Consider the following 19,486-nt stretch of genomic DNA (forward strand, 5'->3'; position numbering starts at 1 on the left):
TATATATATATACGTGTATTATCATCATTCGCATATGAAGACTCGAACACGAATATAATAGAAATGTAATTTTTTTAAATTAAAATAAAATTAGATATCATCTTGTCATAGATATATATGTGTATTCTACATATCTATTAAAGTAATAATAAATCACGAAATTAATGTATTACATTACAAATTAATTTCTGTCTAATTTCCGTCAAAATATTAACAGTTACACAAACTTTCGAATCTTTTGATATTCATAGCCCGTTCTAATATTTAAAACTGTCTAAAAAGTAGTTTTAGGATATTATAAATCAATTAACAGAATCATCTCAACATATTATTTAATTAAGACCGTTTGGTAAAATAAGAATAGACTATAAATATCGATTTCAGTGTTGCTACGAACATTTTTTACATTTTTACATTCTCTCTCGCCTCGCTTTCTCTTTCTCTTTCTCTCTCATCGGATGGCCCACAAAATCCCACACGAACGAGATGGTTATCAAAATCTATCGACTACATATCATTGGCGCGGCGCCCTTTTTTTCTCCCCATGCCAAAAGTTCAGCGGACTATTGATTCATCAGCATACAAAACGTTATACGCCGCTCGCGCCCAGCGTATACGTACCTCTATTTCCAATTTTATTAATCTCTTCAATCTGCCGCTACAATTTTTTTTATTTTTTTCTGCTAAACCATATACCTCGCCATCGATTTGTTACGACTACGATACGTACGTGAAAATAATTCTGTCGTTACGATCGTGACAATCTTATCTTTACGTTAACTAAATAATATGATTCGTCCGAGACATATACATGTATATATTTATATAATATATATATTTAAAAATTTATTTGTGAGAAATATATTTATTTTACAAAACAAATCTTTATTTAAATGCAGCGAAATAAAATAGCAAATATGCCATCTATTTTATTTTTTTACAATTAATGAAATATATTTTATAAAAATATATATTTGATTATGATGGTAAATGTATATATATCATTATAATCATATGTTTTCATAACTAATAAATATTGAAGAAAATGTATTGCAAATGTTACTTACATTGTAATATTTGCTTCGTAATATTTTTTTCTCAGTGTCATTACACAAATGGAGTCCATGTCTTTGGATCTACATATAAATGAACACGGCATTACAATTCGCAATTAAGAATTAAACAAAGGTAAAACGATATATCATGCACAATATACGTTTTATGGAGAAAGTAAAATGCATTGAAAGAAACGCTTTTAAGCTTTTGTGCCAGTCAACTTATCCTTGTTTTACGTCTAATGAACGATAAGGATAGAAAGATACAAATAGCAGCGCACTAATAGCGTTTCTGCAAGTAGTAGAATAGATCTGCGCATTGCTTGCACTTCTTGCACTCAGTAATCTTTGCTTTTTTTCTCTTCAAGGTTTGAATATATTTTTATCTTGTAGTATAAATTTTTTGGAGATTTTGAAGCAACTCAAATAAACCTATTCTCAGGACACGAAGACATAGTATTTCAATTAAGTATCATCAATTATTGAGATTAGGTTTGTTTTTTATTGCTATACTGAAATGTACTCTGGAATTTTCCTTCTCATTTTCATCCAATATCAAATATATGATCTACTTTATTTTAAATACAAAAAATATACCTAGTTCCTATTACCTAGTTCAATTATAAAAAAATAGACCTCTATTTTCCCTCCATCCGAGACCGATTCCAATTTCCAATCAAATCCGCAACTATGTCAGCAACATGGCTACCTTGGATATCACGTGATCAATGGATGGCGCCCCTCTGGCCTCTGGCTCCCTCTCTCTACATCTCTCCATCTACTCTCATAAGTGTAAACACCGGCCAAGTTTCGCTAGTTTGATTTGATGCATCGCGTTGCTTGATGTGCACAAGTTGCCGGCGTGGCGACGTAAACGTGTCTTGTTGTATTACATCATCATCCTCGCACGAATTAACAATGTTAGTGCTCCTAATTGCGATATGCATCCTTTCCAGTGTGCATGCCACAAAACTCGAGAGGGTGCACGATAATGAACTCCTGAATCTCATAAAAGTCGAAAAATATGTGATCGTTCTATTTAGTAAGTTTCTTTTTTTTCTTTTTCTTGATTGCAAAATTTTTTAGAGGAAAAAATATTGCTTGCAAAAACTCTAATTATTTGTATATATTATTTATATTTTTTTTATTTACGTATCCCTGATTACATATTTTATATTTTCATGCAAATTAGAGCCAATACAAGGCTTTACGATCTTGTTATTGTTTTTAATTTTCAACATAAATTTGTTTCAAGCAATGATCTTGAAAGCACATGCATACATACATTCATTATAATTAATCTTTCGCGATAAATTAAACAATTCTGCTTGTTATTTTTTATAATGTTACATAAGCTATAATTTTCCTAACTATAAATATATAACAATCTTACTTATTCTCAGTATTATAATTTATAATTATTAATGATAATAATCTCATTTGCAGCAACTAGTACAGACTGTGCAGACTGTAACAATTATGAAAAGAAGTTGGCTCACTTGCGTGAGGATCTCGTGGATGTCATGTCCACATGGGTTGTTAAGGCTATTGATAGTCAATTACTCCAATTATATAGTAATGATAGAGAACCTGTTCTAATATTTTTCCGACATGGGCTTCCTTTGTTGTATGATGGTATGGATTTGACAAGAAATAGAAATTACATACAGATATTTTACTCATTTAATTACTTTGTGATAATACATTGTGCTTTATTATTCCGTACACATTGTGATATGTCTACATGTACTATAAACTTTTTCATATTGCATCTTCTTCCACAGGACCTTTGGAGGACGAAGACATTATAACTACGTTTACGGAAAATAAAGCACCCACAGTAAAGGAACTTACAGATGATACGTTTGAGCATTTAACTCAAGCAAGCACTGGTGCTACAACTGGCGATTGGTTCGTTATGTTGTAAGTCTCAGTCCTTATTTCTACATTTACAGTAATCATTTAATTTTTATAAGTGACGGCAGTACGTATACTAATCATGGCTTATAATATCAGTTACAGTACGGATTGCGTACAATGCTTGCGCACAATGGCAAAATGGGAAATGGTCGGTGCCAAGCTTAAACATAAAGTAAATATAGCACTTGTTAATAAAGCCACAACTGGGATTTCCACAGCCAGAAGATTTAACATTTATAATACGCCACAATTTATACTGTAAATTCATAGATACAAATCACTGTTTAATGTCTTGAATAATATTATATATAAACGTACTGTGAGATAAGCATAAATTGAAAAGTATAACTGACTGGTAGTATATTAATACGTTCTACATACAGTTTTAGGCATGGTAAAATGTATCGGTATGATATGGGAACACATGATGTTGCTTCCTTTGTAGCATTCGCCAAAGAAGGATACAAAGATATAAAACCAGAAGAAATACCTGCACTTCCAAGCTATTTGTAAGTTTAAAGAAATACATAGTTATTTAAAAATGTTTCATTTTAACTTATTTGTAAATTTATACATTAATTATTATTATTTTTTTTTTAGTGATGAGTACACAAAAATAATTATAACGTTTTTGTATGATAATCCGTGGACACTCAAGTTAGCTAGCATTTGCATTGGAGTGCTGGTTATTGTTCTAGCAACTATTAAATGTATGCAATCAGATGAAAAAGAAGATAAAGAAGAGGATAAAGAAGACTAAATCTATTAAGTACTTTCAAGGCTTGCCAAAAATACAGTATGAATATTTCTTTGTACAGACTGTTTATAATACTAGAAATGATTTTTGATTGTATATTAACTTATTACACATGTGTAAAAAGTATAATTTTAAATTTTATAATATTTTTATAAATGTATATTTTTTTGTGAGAAGTATTTTTTAAATATCTATCAAATTGTAAGATTGATCAAATAACTGAGAAATTCGATTATTTCATCATACAAAATATAATTACGAAATTTAATTTAATGGTACAATATTAAAAGTATATTTGATAATTGAAATTATTTTGAAGATAGAAAATATGATTTTTAATATACAATCTAATATACACAAATATTTGCACATTAGTTCTATACAGAGTGTCTCAGAAATAAGGTAGGAGTCGCATTGGGAGCGTAGAGTAGGTCAAGAACAAAAATTCTAATATCATTTTGAGATATTCGCTGCAGTTTTCAAATTAAAAAAGGAAACGTATAAGCTAAGTGCAGTGAAATTGCCACACGAATTCATAACACATTGATTTATTATACATTTCCTTTTTTAATTCGAAAACTACAACAAATATCTCAAAGTGGTATCAGATTTTTTTGTTCTTCTTGACTTATTTTACCCTTAATGCGGCTCCTATCTTATGTCTGAGATACCCTGTATAAAGAATATATTTTTTTACTTGAAATATATTCAAAAAGTTATATAGTAAGTAATGATACAGAGAGAATGTGTATAACAGCAACAAATTTAAGAAAGGCAAAGTGGTATTAATTAAATTTGCTTGAGAATATCTTAAATGAATTGCTTGTTTCAAAATAGATTCGTATCTGTTTTGTTAAGAAAAAATTTATTGTCAAGTTATTAGCCATAATGCATTCCATTAATTGTATAACGTTATGTTATATCTGTTATACTTCGAACTTTATTGCTGCTTTTTTTACATGTAATTTTTATGAGCAATCATGTGAATTATATTTTATTAAAAAGAAAACAGAAAAATAATAATTGTACAAAATAAATTGTACAAAAATATCTATATTATAAATTTTTTAGAAATATATCTTTTATGCAAAAAAAAATCAATCTTGAAACTAATCTTGAAATTCCAATCTTCAAATAAACTACTTAATTGAATTTAATAGCAATTCCCCATTAATGTGCAACAATATAAATGTTATTGAAGACACAATTCTATATTAAGCTTTAACAATTTATAATAATTTATACTTTCATAATTATCTGAAAATGATCTCAACTTTAAAATTTGCACATATATAATAAATTTAAATGTTGTTTATTTAAATGTTGTAAATTTATAAAAGCAACATTGTTCTTCCGTGGTACAATGACTTATTTAGCTCAATATCTTTTCTTTAGGTTTTATAACACTCTAAAAAATGCTTCGAATTATTAAAGAATAAAATTCATGAGGCATGATATTGTGATAAAGCTGTATTATGATATTATTACTAATTAAATTATTTAATCTGTTTTTGGAATTCTGAAGTTTTTAACTTCATTAGTAAGTAGTGTAAATTTGCTGCTGATGATGGCTTCCATTATTCACTGCGAGTATTGAAAATTTATACGTAATGTAAATTATAGATTTTCAGTAAATAATAGAATGCAGCCAATATTAAAAAATTTTAACTTTGAAAATTATTTAAATAAATAATGAAATTTATATATATGCACAGTAATTTAATTTTGTTATGTAACTTAATGTGTCACATATGTGATAAGCATACCCTATGTATAAATTCAATAATTTTAAGAAAACTGTTAAACCAAATTAAAATTTCAATGAAACTACAATAAAAACACACATGTTATGTCAAAATATTAATAATATTATATTATTAAAGAAAAACTAAATTAAAAATAAAAATTTTTATAATATAAAACTCAATTATTTACTTAAATGCCATTTTAATATCACAACAAATCTAGCATTGTGAAAATATGTAACAAATAAGTTCCATGTGTGCTAGTCTAAAAATTGTACTCATTTCGTATATAGCCATTTTGGTCTTGTTTCTTACAAAAGGCAATTTGTATTCGTATTATTAAATATTGTCGACTGCTACGTTTATCCTGAAAACAGTTGATGGATTAGCTAACGCTATTCTGATACTGTTTTCAAACTTTTCTTGTATCGATGAGAATTCCATCATATTACTAGGTTTGGACTCAATCCAAAATCCATCAAATTCATAAAATAGATAACAATAAAACTGATGAAAGGCACGAATCGTCGGTAAGGTCTTCGAAGAATTATATATATGAGTCTTAGCACTACCATCTCTTAATAACTTTAGAGCCATGCTTGTAAGATTTATACCAACTATAGCAAATGCATATCCGTAACGTGGATGATTTGAATGGGACAATACATGCGTAGCCATGCCAGGATATTCTTGAGCAAAATAAACGAGATTCTCTAATCCTAGGATTCCCATCCCACGAAAGTCTGTCTTAGGATCATCCCCCTGGAAGCCAATCTCTTGCCATTGTTTGGTTACCCTTGCATCCAGGGGCTCATATGGCATCAGTAGGTTCCATAACTTCAGTAGTTTCTGCTCGTGTTCCGAATTATCCGCGCTATACGGCGTCTTCCTAAGCTCTTCACACTCCACACAGAGCTGACGATAACCCCAGATCAGTTCCACGCATTTGCCAAATGTCTTGGCAAAATCTGGATGTGCCGTGGGATTGATTTTTTTCGTTATCAGTACGGTTCTGATGGCATCCTCCAGAATCTTGCGCTCCGTTTTCGTCGTTATCCCTCGATGATCAGCAATGTCATTTAAGTAAGCTACGAGGGTCCTAATATTAGCATTGCGCGATTGTCCAAGAGTTTCCTCGACTGCGAAAGCGCGCGGTGCTCCAGACGGCTGTCCGTAACAGATTCTCTGCAATTCGCACATCTGCGTGGTGTGGTGCAAGAACCATTTTATCAAGGGCCTGAAGTACCAGCACACCAGAGTCCAAAAGTACCTGAACATGCCTGCCTGATCGAAGATAATGATGATCTGTCAAAAAGTGTCCCTCTAAAAGCACCGTATTGTCGCCGTATTTCTCTGTACTTTAGTGGACGTCATTTCGTCTCGACTATTTATTTTCATATCACCATGTAAATGTAATAAAATAGCACTGTGTAAATATCAGTAGAGAATTCAATATAACCTCGCCAACGTCACGTCTTACCATTTTCTCTCTCTCTCCCCCTCTCTCTCTCTCTCTCTCTCTCTCTCTCTTTCTCTCTCTCTTTCTCTCTCTCTCTTCGTCTTGAGCGTTTCACCACTGAATACAAACAAGGCAGTATAATTTACAATTTACATCAATAATTTTCATTATGCGTTTGATGTCGATATATTTATGCCTTTAACAGAGAAACCTGAGAAAAGCCATGGCGGCCTTTTTCGCGTGATAAAAGCCATCATACACTAGCGGCACCAACATCATTTTTATAAAATGATGTAAACTAATAATGTCAACTACGTGTCGTATCACATTTTCGACACTGGTCTAGGTTTCTACTGAGAGTTTTTAATCCGAATCAAAATGTAAGAACCAACCAACTACAATCGAGTATTCCTTTGTTAGGGGGCTCCGCACAATAAAAGGAACAGAGAACAGAGAACAGAGAATGAGAATTTTAATCTGTCAAAAATCATGTATTGTGGAATACACGGTTTCTGGTAAGTTGAAATTCTTATTCTCTGTTCTCTGTTCCCTTTTATTGTTCCTTTTATTGTGCGGAGCCTCTTACAGTTAAACGATAGGGGAATATTCAACTGTAGTTAGTTGTTTCTTACATTCTGATCCGAATTAAACTCTCTGTCGATAAAATCGATGGTGTTGATAAATTTGGTGCTGACAAGCTAGCTATGAATAAAGACACCGACGAGATATTAGTTGCTTGCCAGTTACACCGATTCTCAGATTTTCCACTTATGACGTCATAATTCAGTTGAATGCGCGTTCCTTTTGCATTCTGATAAGTGAGATTCAAAGGAACATAAATTTCTAATACCTAATGCGTATAATAATTAAATGTTGAACTATATCTATTAATTTAATATTTACTTTATTACGTTTTATTACGTATTTATATATTTATTCGTACTACTCGAAAACGAAGTTATCGCAATAAAATTTGTATAAATTATCACAATACACATTATTTCCTCTTTTTTTTCTTCGTTATTGGTTGACTCTGGTTCTCGATAATCGGAATAAACGTGACTAATTATATCCCAAAAAAGAAAGTGAAAGTTGTTCACCTCAAACCGGATAGATTTCTCGAAAATCGTGATGTAAACAATCGAAATAGTAAATAAAGATTTTGGAAACTTCTTAATTCCCTTAATACTAGAGTCATCTAACATAGCATCACATTTAAATAATATAAGATTTTTACTTTCCCCCCTCCCCCCCCCCAGCAAACGAGAATGGATTAAAATAGATTGAAATTTTTTTCTTTTCCGAATGCGTATTTTAAATAGCGAATACTTTTTTGGATTTAATTGGATTTAATTGGATTCAATTGGATTCAATTAGATTCAATTAGATGCAACTGAAAAATTGCATTTCCTATTCAAAATTTTGAATTGAACAGTATTCACAAAATGTTGTGTATGCATAGAAAAAGCTAATATTATTTTTAGATTGAAAAGCATAGAGATATACTCCATGCAATTCCTATAAATGAATAAAAATGCATTCAGGATTGAAAAGTATTTCAATTTTCTGATTCATTTTAACATTCGTGAATCAATATTTTTGAAAATCTGAATCCATTTCAATCCATTCTCGTTTGGGCTCTCATTTGTCCGATTTCTCAAGATTTTTTTAAAAAGATAAACAATAGGTCTGCTCTTTATTGCTGCACTTTCTGAACTGTACAATCCAGTGCAATAAGTTCAGCAATAAACACCAATAAGCAACAATAAAAAACAGATCTAATAATTAAGTTAAACAGAGATTAAAAGTAATCTATTAAGTTTGTTCTCTTTCTGAACTTCTTTGTGCATGATTTATTTTTTCTCTTTTTTCTAACAGAAAAGAAAAGGAAGAAACCTAAATGGTTAAACCTGAACACAAAAAATTTAGTTTAAAAAAAGCAGGCCTCTATTGGGAGACAGGCATAAAATGATATTCATTGGTAGAACCGGTAGAACTAATAGCAGAAACACATTTTCTCACATATGATTGTTTCTGGATTTTGATTGGAACAATTAAGGCCGCAGCATAAACTTCTGCATGACGCATAGTGCATAAGTAAATCAATCAATCAAAATTCTTTTCCATGGAATAAGAGAAAAGGAAAGATTCTGATTGATTCGCTTATATGCGTTATACAAGAGGTCTGTTCGCGTTGCATGAAATCCCCAAATATTTTTGCACTTAAATTGAGATGGATAAATATTTTGCCTTAAAAAGAAAGAAAGCGAAGATGTCGAATGTCAAAAGTGCAAGCAACGAGAACAGACCTAGCGTATATCCACACAATTTGCATAATCGCATAACGAAAATTATCCAATTACATTTTACGTGCGACTTTATAAGAGAAATGCGATTGGATAATTTTCTTTATGCATATGCAAGTTTGAATATAAGCGAGGAGCACAGATTGCATAACGCATAACACATAAGGCATAAGAAATTCAATCAATCAGAATTCTTTATTTCATGAAAAGGAAGGAAACAAAGGATTTTGATTGGTTTATTTTCTTATGCATTATGTGTTATGCATTATGCAAGAGTCTGTGCTCCCCGCTTCTGTGCTGCGGCCATTACATATTACATTAGCATTGTTCGTTTTGTCTCTCGGAAGCTGCTCGGGGTCGCTCCGAATGACTCCTACTGTATTTGAAATATAGGATTCATATTACGTACTACATTCGTCATACGAATGTAGTACGTCACACCTAACATTCATTTGTTACGATGAATATCGGACGTATGGTGGATGTCGTACGATAGTGTAAATCCTACATTTCAAATACGCTGGGTTAGAGTGGATATAAAGAGTGATGCCAATTAGCCGGAAATCATCATTTGATCTTACATCTGGAGTATCTATATGACGTAATTTCTCGTCTTAACCTCTTCTTTTCTTAACGTTGTCTTCCCGAGAGGCAAAATAAACAATACCATTGTCAATTACGTTATAAGAGATTATATATAGTCTTATTAAGATAAATTAATCAGAGAGTAATATTAACATTTTAAGCCTCGACGATGCTAGAAATTGATCTGAGATCGGATGAAGAAAGAATTGATCAATCGCATTGGTCATATGAAATTATTCAAATGTGATTAATTCTTTCTCTCTGTTTGAAATCTCGATTATTAGCATGAATGCAAGATTTTAGAACATTGTTTAGACTTAAAATAAGAATCGACTTATAAATACTGATCTATAAATACCAGCCTAAGATTCCATTCAGCCAATGAAATAACCGTACAATGTTTTGAGATAGTTTCAAGTTTAATTATAGCTAGTCTTATTAAGATCATTTAGTTAATGAAATGATATAAAGCCCCAACATAATGTAAAGAAATAGCGATAGAAAAAATACGATTTCAACCTGTTAGAAATCAAATACACTGGAATATATAATTTCTGATTGAAATCGTGTTATTTCTATCGCTATTGTCCTTCGCATTATATCTGAGCTTTATATTAATATCGCTTCTAAAATCAAATATATTATTTAAGATTTTAAATATATGTAGTACATATATATTTACATTTAATATTGTTATTAACATAAATTTTAGGTTATTAACATAAATTATTTTTGACATCATAAACATAAGTTATAAAAATACGTTATATGTAACAAATAATATTCTTTGATTTAATGTGTGTGTGAGAGAAAGAGAGAGATTCTGCGCACAATGGAGAAAATATTGGAATAGGAATAAACATTAAGATTTCTAAACATTAAGATAATAAACATTAAGATTTCAATCTACCGGAAACCGCGCATTCCGATGTATCTGATAGATTGAAATCTTAATATTTATTCCTGTTCCTAATATTTATTTTGTGTGCAGGCCCAGAGAAAGAAAGAGAGAATAATTATACTTAAAATTATTTCAAATACAACTATGAATATTGACCAATTAAATTTTAATTGTCCCATAAAATTTTTTAAAATTTCATTTAATCAATAAAATTATCAATAGTTGCGTTCAGCAGAAAAAGCAGCTTTGCAACATGTATAATTCTTGAATATGATTGGTTTATACGTACATTTAGATCTAGTGAGGAACTAAGAGCAAGACCAATCAAATTAAAGAATTTTACACAACAGTTACAAAATTACTTTTTCTGCTAAACGCAGTCATTAAAGTATTTCGAGATTGCACTTAAAATAATTTTAAATTTAAGATTGTTGTAAAAATGGTCTTTATAAATTCCCTTTTAGGGATATTTCCATAGAGTTACTGAATGGAGCACACTGTGCATAACTGCCTCATGCTTAATCCATAACGAGAGATTCACATTGCGATCGATCCGTTCATCGTTGCTTGAAAGAGATAATACCGGCAAAACGAAGAACGTCAATTAACCTTGAAAGGAACGAAACCTATTTTTAATTACAGGCTCATTCCTTCGTTCGTCTTTACGTCACGCCGAGAAGCGCCGGATCGATAATATGCGATCCATTTGCACTTCAGGCGTGCATTTTCCGTGCTCCTTTTTGCATTTCCTGCAAAAGGAAAACAGACGTGCTGCACACGTTGCGTTCGAAAGAATAAACCAGTATTAAAGGTTAACAAAAGAAAGTGTAGAAGACATCGACCAAATCATCATGCAACGTTATATTAGATAAAATATATTATACATAAATTTCTCTTTCTTGTATGAAAGGAATCTTGTCCTTTTATTCAACTTTTTTGCTTATTTCTTGAATTCTGTTTTGATCGTTAATTTACCAGATCAGATGCCATAACTGTTTGTGTTCATTTGTGTCGATTAGGCTATTTTATCTTATTATTAGATAAACAATATTATGAATACTCAGACTTTATAGATTTGTTTATACTTCTACAGACGATTATTTATACTTTTACAATGCGTTATCTCTTATGTTTCTCTCATAAAGATACTGTTTATGGGAAAGGACATTTCATAAGAGGAATGCGATCAAGAACAATCTGCCTTTATTTTCACAAAACATGAATTAAAATGATAACAGATGTTCAATATGCTTATTTTTGTTTGTCTGGGACACTCAGGCGAGTTGATGATCGCTCATCAAACCACAACATTCACGACGCAAAGATAAATAGGAGGAAAAACAGATTCGAAGGAATAAATGCGGCAACGTCGAACGATCGTTGAAAGAAATTCAAATCGGAGTAATAGAATTTTTACGTAATCATTTGCAAAGCGTAGTAACTCACAACAATTCCAGGTGGAATAGAAGTCATAATTTATAACATAAGAACATTATTATCATCTTATTTGTCACTTATATAAGTGACAAATGAAGTCATGATGACATCCTATGGTACATCATTATGGCCGGTATTCATAGTCAATTCTTACATTTAAGACCGTCTTATATTACAATCTTAAGATCAACCACAAGTCGCATTAGCATCTTTAGACATTGCTTTAGACGGTCTTAAATGATCTTGAAATAAGAATCGACTATGAATATTGGCTATATAGTCCATTCTTATTTTAAGACCTTAAGATTTTAATACATTTTAAAGACCAGTCTTAACACCATACTTGAAAAAATTTTTTAATATAAGATTATTCGTAATATTAGCCTGACTCTGCGTTTCCACCTGGAATACTCACAATAAATCCGACTATTGATTCGGGGATGAAATTATTTCATCCATGTATCGACGTGGAAGTTCAAGTCGTCGAAAACACAGTCGGGAGAATCGGCGAGGTCAATGTCCCCCAGCGCTTACAACCGGCTCGTAACTATTCGACGTTCGTCGTGCATATGCGATTTTTTTCCTTTGCATAATCCTATGCACAGACACATACGTATATATGTATCGATCCACGCGGCGCAGGTCATTATTAATATTAATGCTCATTCCGCGCAATTCTCTCCAATTTCCATCATCATTAACGAAATTTTTACGTAGCATCCGCCCCAGAAAGAGAAACGCAAATCGTTCTCCTCCTGGTGTTCTGGTGCTCTCCCTCGCTCGAAACGCATCCAACCACCAACGGACGCGGATACAATAAAGTCGTTAGTCGCCCGCCATTGTAACCGTTCGCGCCAAATCGCGCCGATCGCGCGCGCGAAATTCCCGAAGCGAGGCGAGGGATCCTGCCGCCGCCACCGTCGCTGCCGCGGCGACGTCAAGGTACGGAAGAAGAGGGAGGAAAAAAAAAAGGAATCGAATAAGGAAGGGAGGAGGTGAGCAAGCTGAGAGAATCGTCGTGACTCGGGGCGCCGCGTTGCGAGCCCTCGGCGCGGCGCACCAAGTACGAACGAACGAATGGGCGATTTTTTCTCGATGCTACCAGCCTGCCACCGCTACCACCACCACGCGCGCGGAGCGATCTTTTGGCGGGAATTCGTTGACGCGCTCACGGACCGGGGATTGGCGGGGGAGAGAGAGGTCTCAGCTTGCGAACTGCAGCTCGACGAATCGCGTCGCAGTGTATCGTCGTCGGTCAGTTGCGACTTGATATTCTCCCGGTAAGTTGGCAGTTGGCTTCGCATATACATACGTCGCATTTACGCGCGTGTATGTGTATGCATGTGTTTTGTATCGCTAGTCGTTACCGTACGTCGACGACGACGACAATTCGGGTACGTCGATGCGACAGGTCGTTCGTTTGGAAGCCGGATCGCCAACCGCTTACCGCCACCGGCCGGCTCGCCTCGTTGCCACCAAGGGCCGAAGAGCGCGCGCGAGACCGCGAGACGAGACGAGACGAGAGAGGACAGAGGAGTGGAGGCTGCGTTACGTCGCGGTGTGGCGCGGCGGTTGCGGAACACGTATACGAGAGTCGAGAGTGTGCGTGAGAACGACGAACGAGCGAGTGAGCGCGCGCGCGCGCGCTTGGTATCCTGTGCCCGTGACTGTGTGTAGAGTGCGCGGGCACAGCGGCGCCTGTTAATACACGGTGATACGGCGGCGAAGCGAACGAGAGCCGAGAGCGTGCCGAGTGCACCACACGACGCGGGCAAACGCGAGTGATCGAGCGAGCGAGCGAGCGAACGCTGGTCCGCGAAGCCGAGAGACGAGACTGACGAGAGTGCGTTTGTCGAAGAGCCGCACGGCGTCTCGTGATACGATACGATACAACACGAAGCGACGTGACCGCGAGGCGCGAGACATCACCTACCCGCCGCCACGCCACTACGCGCGCCGCGCTGCCGACCGGCAACGGGAAACCTTTGTTCTCCGCGGAGCAGGAGTGCGTGGCCCGACATACGCGAGATCAAATTTTCTTCATCTGTACCGAGCGGTGAGGTGAGTGGAGTGCGCGAGTTGGTGCAGGCGGGCGTGTGTGCCCGCGTGCGCGCGCGTTCAATGGTCGTCGTTTACTCATTTATGTGAACCATGCTCGTTTCCCAATTCCTTCGGTACCATTTAATCCGAAACGGCCGTTAACCGTGAGGCGGATTATTTATTTCGATGGTAAGCGCGCGCGACCGAGCCATCTAAGCGTGTCCAATAATTCATCAGGTTTGTGACGGATTTTTCGCCACGCTCCTCGTCGCCGTGGCGCAGTTACTTGCAGAGATTATCGGCACGGCGGTTTCAACGCGGCCTCAACGGCGCGGATAGACGCCGCCGCCGCCGCCGCCGCGGAGGCACACACGACTCGTGGACGCCATGATATCGCGCCTCTCTCTCTCATGGCGTCTCTCCGAGTCAACGCGGCCAACCGTCCATACGGTTATTTCCTCGTCGCGAGACGGCGAGACTCGTCGCCGTCGTGCAAAATTCAAGAATAAAAAAAAATGATAATAACGATTTTGCTCGTTCCTTCCTCCGATATCGAACCGACGCGGCGTCCCCGTCGCGACTCGACGCGATCCGTTTGCAAATTTTGAAAATGGCGGGCACGAAACTTTCGGAGTAAGAAGAAGACAGACGCCGTTACAGCCTGCGAACGCGACTTTCAGCCAATTGCAACGATATTCGACGACGTAGTTTCCGCGGAATAAAGAATATCGTGAGATTTTGCTTGAGCCACAATATAAGAATAAATTATTGAAGCCCGCGAAAGAATTGTTTTCGATCGTGCCGAGCCGCGCGCCATATCGCGCCGCGCCAAAGAGGCGTTTTGCGACGCAAATTGTATGTCGCGCACCGCGTATCTCTTCTCGTAAACTTGCGAGGCGCGTAATTGATAGTACTGATTTTCGCAGCGCGTTTGCGCAGTCTGCTTTCTCTCTCTCTCTTTCTCTTTTACTTTTTCTCTCTCGTCGCGATCTCCAATGCTCCTTTAAGCGCGCGAGACAACGGGAGGAAAATATTGAAAGATCGATAGTCACACTCGTTCTTTTATTTTTACCCTTTTTTTTCTCTCCTGAGATTCGAGAATCTCAATGTATCTGGGCTCTGTTCAACAACAGCGATAGGCACGAACTCGTTATCGGTTTTATCTGTCTATGTAAGGTTAATACATTTTTCTGAAAATATATTCATTTATGTTCTGTATTGTAGACACATATATTGATAGATAAATATTTGTTTTATCATTATTTATTTATTTTTTTATTTTACTAATATATGGCACTAAGAGATTTTGTGAGTTAAAGGATTATCCGCGAGTACAAAGGACATATTCACAAGGAATTCATTTGATGGATAATGTCAAATAATTATTAGTATAGCAAGTAATTATTTTCACATTAGCCGCACAGCATATACACATGTATACACAAATGACTTAGAACTCCTTGTATTAGTTGGCGCTCTTCATTCATCTTATTGGAGACGATACAATCTGAAAAAGAGACAAGGCGATTGAGAGAAATAATCGATATTGATTTTTTGCTTTTACAGTGAAACAGGACAATAAATATGTCAGACGACAATTCCCCTGTAGTAGAGGAGCAAAAAAAGAAGAGAGGCAGGCCGGCTAAGGCAGATAAGAACGCTGTTAAGGAGCCCAAAAAGAGGGGTAGACCTTCTGTGGAAAAAAATAATGCAGTACGCCCTGCAAAATCTGACAACGAGGATGATTCACCACCTGGACCTGTTAAAAAGGGAAGGGGTAGACCTAAGGGCTCCCACAAGAAGAAGGTAAGAAGAATTAAGACAGAAATATTTGTTAAGCTGTAAACTATTAATAATAATTATTGTCTGTATAATTAATTTTAATCATCTATTTTCACAAAAAAATTGTTGAACTTACAGCAAGGACCACCAAAAGGCACAACTGCTCCATCACGTGGTCGCGGTAGACCGAAAAAGACAGAAGAGAAACCAGAACTTACTGGTGAAGATGAAGACGAACAAGAAGAGGAGGAGGAGGAAGAAGAGAATTGAAGCATCCACAGATGCAATAGGGGAGGACGAAACTAACACAGCTGACTTATCCTTCGAAGACCTTTAAATAGAACATCGTATTGAATTGAAACATTTTAAGGTTTACTTTTCATTTATTTTAACCTGATTTAACTCTCGAGCGAGTGTCGAAGCGGTGAACACTGTTCTGATACTCGAGTTTTCTCACAAACTCCAGTTCACAGTGCCACACGCTGATGAATTCACGTTATTATTAAGAAACGTCGGATACAAAAATTGTGTTACAAATTTATTAAGTTCTTTATATTTACTTGACATCACTACTATTAAATGATAAATGAAAATCATACTTTTAAGTACTAAGACTACGTACATGTAACCTTCTTTAACAGTAAAAGACTGGATTACAATGCCGATCTCGAAACTTTTTTAATTTGCCCGAGAAGTGAGGTTTGATAAACTTTTTTTCTAATTAAAGAAAACTTTCGCAGTATAGAGAATATTGTGTCACATGTTTGCTACCTCCTTTTCTCCTTCATATGCATATTACGCGATTCATGAAACCAAAAAAAAAAGAATTCCATACTGATCTAATATTGTAAGAGATAGAGAAAGATAAACACGAAAAAGAAACTTCTTGTATGTAACATATGCAGGGACTATTCTTTTCTAATTAACATTAATAAGTACACTTTCTTAATGTATATTACTGTCGTTTTTGAGGCAAGCATATGTGTGAATGTCAAATTTGTATTAAAGTAAATAAACTCAAAGTACTCTTATTAATTTTGCATTTATATTTTTCCCGATTTTTAAGATTAAAAATTCTATACTTTATCGTGAAGTTATGACAATATTTCATACAAAACAGTAACATAACTTATAATTCATTTCATTAAACGATAAAAGCATTTTTCAAAATTATCCGAGGGAAAAGAATAATATAGGAAAATAAAATAACCAGTTTGAATGAGAAAAATAATCTTTAAGAAAAGTAGGAAGATATGAATATGATTAAAATAAATTGTATAAATAATAAAGTTGTGAAAAATTTCATATTTGTATTTTGTTATGAAATTAATTATGTAAAAATCAATGTCTATATATGTATTATATACATATTAATTGACTGATATTTTGAAACTTGTGTGTGCACGTATAATATTCAATTATAATAAAACAATTTAAAATTTATTTTCGTGTATAATTTAGATGACATTAGGCTATAAAAAAAGTTGAAAATTGGAATTATCAAATATATTTCTAATAAATATGTTATTTTTATAAAACTTTGGTCTTTAAGAATCTGTATAAGAAAAAATATAATTTTTAGCTAAAGTTGTAAATTCCGATATGCTTAATAACGTGTGTATAAAAATTACAATAAAGAAATGTCTTTAGCTTATAATAGTTATAGCTTAATGAAAAAATAATATAAATGCTATGCAAAAATATACTACTAGTGACGACTGAATAGCTCTGCATTTTCTTCAGTATCCATGGATTGATATCCTTGCTGTAAAATCAACAATGATTCTTATTTTTAAAGCACTTGCGCAAATCATGAACGAAAGCAATCTTACACACTCGTCTCTGATGTGTATTGTAGCACTCGTCCAACAGTTCAGTCTCCCAATCATCCTCCTCTTCTTCTCCAGGATCAAAGTTATACATTGGCATGAGTCTGTGTCTTAAACGTTCCAACTTGCGTTTTCTCGATATAATCAGTACCTTTAAAAACCAAATTAGAGTTAAAGTTCGAGAAATCTTAAGTATACCTAGCAAGAAAAGCAGGATGTAAAATTTTGCTGAAAAAAAAACATATGCCAAGATCGTATGCCATTTGTATGATCGTATCACATTTATCTATAATTCTTATAAAACAATAAGATCGTATGTATTATAAATATTAAAACATAGAATGATAGATACATCACACATTGTATTGATACTTGTATAACGTTGTGTGCAAAAATAAAAACAGCAGGGGAAAAACGTCACAAGGTAATGACAAAAGTGATATCGCTACCCATACCACAGCTGATAGTATAATAACAGAAACCACTACACCAAGTGGTACAAAAATATATTCTACTCCTTCTGGCGGACCAAATTCATCAAATGATTCGGTTGTTGATGTATATATCATAGTGCTTCTTGAAGTGTTAAATGATATTGCTGTAGGTTCGGACAGTGAAGTTATTGCGGTTTTGGATATATTCCACAATCGTTGATTATTCTCGCTGTCCTGCGGCAACTCTATGTATGCCGTCGTGGATACGTTGTCGTTGTAGATTGTACTTGGCATGCTTGTGGAAACTGTTGCAAGATCATTCACCAGTATAGTGTACAAAATAGACTCGGTGGCATCTGTTGTGTTGTATTCTCTCGCATCATTTGTATCATTATTCTCGTGCATTGTATTAGAAAAAGCTCGGTTAATTGTTGTTAAGCCATCAGTTAGTTACGCTAACTTTATAAAGCTCCTCGCATTGTGTGGCACATATTTATATCTTATGTCAAGTATAATAAAATTAGTAATTTCTTTTTTTGTAATAGACAAAATAAAATTAAGATGTATCTGCTAGCTTCTTACACTATTACTTCTCAGGCTTGGTGTTCTGTCTTCTTGAACTGTATCCAGATAGGCCCATAGTCTGAATTTTAGGAAACATGGATATCAAATTAAATTACCTGTATATTTCCTTCTCTTTCTTCGTGCTTTGTCAACAAACATGCGTGTTTCCCACCGCGCTACGAGAGTTACGTGGTATCATATGCTCGTCATTGAATATCCTATCATCCTCGGATATCGTTTTATGCACATGTCAACGAGAGGAACACCGACATCACATCGGTCTTATCAATTATTCATCTAACGATAGATAACTCCTTTATTAGACAATGTTGTAAGATCTCACTTTGATATTCCCGTGGAAGTATCAGACAGATTCCATCATATCGGCTAGATCCGATGATCCTTTGATTCTCTCCGAGGAGAGATGTTCGAAGTTGATCTACCACACTGTACAAAATATATAGTAGCGCAATTCTCCTGATTTTATATTATGCGAAAATGGAGTGCGCATGCGTGAAATAAGTAAATTGCTCCATCTCTTTTCCTTCTTTTTTTATAGCTCTCTCTTTTTCTATTTAAATAAGTATTCCAATGTTCCACTTAAACATTTTTCTTTCAAGTATGGTTCAGAGTAAAAATTTAGAGGGAAGTATTGTCCATTTGATGAAATGT

The 19,486-nt window shown here is 34.6% G+C and overlaps 4 protein-coding genes across 16 annotated transcripts; 2 read left to right on the forward strand and 2 right to left on the reverse strand.

Moving 5' to 3' along the window:
* The first annotated feature begins 1,892 nt into the window (after window positions 1-1,892).
* LOC108687338 lies at window positions 1,893-3,792 on the forward strand. The gene is made up of 6 exons (XM_018193045.1): window positions 1,893-2,097; window positions 2,502-2,690; window positions 2,840-2,978; window positions 3,072-3,233; window positions 3,359-3,484; window positions 3,576-3,792. Exons 1-6 carry the CDS (start codon window positions 1,899-1,901, stop codon window positions 3,733-3,735), a joined length of 975 nt encoding a protein of 324 aa, XP_018048534.1. The 5' UTR covers window positions 1,893-1,898; the 3' UTR covers window positions 3,736-3,792.
* Window positions 3,793-5,741: 1,949 nt separating this feature from the next.
* LOC108687345 (ELMO domain-containing protein 2) lies at window positions 5,742-7,162 on the reverse strand. Its single transcript, XM_018193053.1, has 2 exons — window positions 6,958-7,162; window positions 5,742-6,861 (listed from the first exon to the last, which is right to left on the reverse strand). The coding sequence occupies exon 2, from the start codon at window positions 6,753-6,755 to the stop codon at window positions 5,817-5,819; it is 939 nt and encodes a 312-aa protein (XP_018048542.1). The 5' UTR covers window positions 6,756-6,861; window positions 6,958-7,162; the 3' UTR covers window positions 5,742-5,816.
* Window positions 7,163-13,349: 6,187 nt separating this feature from the next.
* LOC108687392 (nucleolin-like) lies at window positions 13,350-17,022 on the forward strand. Of its 5 annotated transcripts, none has more exons than XM_018193136.1 (3): window positions 13,350-13,445; window positions 15,772-16,011; window positions 16,126-17,022. In XM_018193136.1, the coding sequence occupies exons 2-3, from the start codon at window positions 15,790-15,792 to the stop codon at window positions 16,255-16,257; spliced, it is 354 nt and encodes a 117-aa protein (XP_018048625.1). In that variant the 5' UTR covers window positions 13,350-13,445; window positions 15,772-15,789; the 3' UTR covers window positions 16,258-17,022. The 5 variants fall into 5 exon arrangements, with proteins under 5 accessions (XP_018048625.1, XP_018048622.1, XP_018048626.1 ...); XM_018193133.1 differs by lacking the exon at window positions 13,350-13,445 and adding an exon at window positions 13,484-14,226; XM_018193137.1 differs by lacking the exon at window positions 13,350-13,445 and adding an exon at window positions 14,304-14,394.
* LOC108687391 (uncharacterized protein C3orf18-like) lies at window positions 15,478-19,246 on the reverse strand. Of its 9 annotated transcripts, none has more exons than XM_018193129.1 (4): window positions 18,931-19,246; window positions 18,266-18,555; window positions 17,820-17,967; window positions 15,478-15,712 (listed from the first exon to the last, which is right to left on the reverse strand). In XM_018193129.1, exons 1-4 carry the CDS (start codon window positions 18,971-18,973, stop codon window positions 15,618-15,620), a joined length of 576 nt encoding a protein of 191 aa, XP_018048618.1. In that variant the 5' UTR covers window positions 18,974-19,246; the 3' UTR covers window positions 15,478-15,617. The 9 variants fall into 9 exon arrangements, with proteins under 9 accessions (XP_018048618.1, XP_018048613.1, XP_018048621.1 ...); XM_018193124.1 differs by having other exon boundaries at window positions 18,266-18,749; XM_018193132.1 differs by having other exon boundaries at window positions 18,833-19,246.
* Between the last annotated feature and the right edge of the window lie 240 nt (window positions 19,247-19,486).

The sequence above is a fragment of the Atta colombica genome, unplaced genomic scaffold (genome assembly GCF_001594045.1).
Source record: "Atta colombica isolate Treedump-2 unplaced genomic scaffold, Acol1.0 scaffold205, whole genome shotgun sequence".
Lineage (NCBI taxonomy): Eukaryota > Metazoa > Arthropoda > Insecta > Hymenoptera > Formicidae > Atta > Atta colombica.

Coding starts and splice junctions, on each gene's coding strand:
- LOC108687338 (XM_018193045.1), top strand. CDS start 1,899: ATGTGCACAAGTTGCCGGCGTGGCGACGTAAACGTGTCTTGTTGTATT. Junction 3,234..3,358: donor AATACGCCACAATTTATACT/GTAAATTCATAG, acceptor TTCTACATACAG/TTTTAGGCATGGTAAAATGT. Junction 3,485..3,575: donor CCTGCACTTCCAAGCTATTT/GTAAGTTTAAAG, acceptor TTTTTTTTTTAG/TGATGAGTACACAAAAATAA.
- LOC108687345 (XM_018193053.1), bottom strand. CDS start 6,755: ATGTTCAGGTACTTTTGGACTCTGGTGTGCTGGTACTTCAGGCCCTTG.
- LOC108687392 (XM_018193136.1), top strand. CDS start 15,790: ATGTCAGACGACAATTCCCCTGTAGTAGAGGAGCAAAAAAAGAAGAGA. Junction 16,012..16,125: donor AGGGCTCCCACAAGAAGAAG/GTAAGAAGAATT, acceptor TTGAACTTACAG/CAAGGACCACCAAAAGGCAC.
- LOC108687391 (XM_018193124.1), bottom strand. CDS start 18,655: ATGCACGAGAATAATGATACAAATGATGCGAGAGAATACAACACAACA. Junction 17,968..18,265: donor TACTATCAGCTGTGGTATGG/GTAGCGATATCA, acceptor TGGTTTTTAAAG/GTACTGATTATATCGAGAAA. Junction 15,713..17,819: donor TACACATCAGAGACGAGTGT/GTAAGATTGCTT, acceptor TCTCTTTTTCAG/ATTGTATCGTCTCCAATAAG.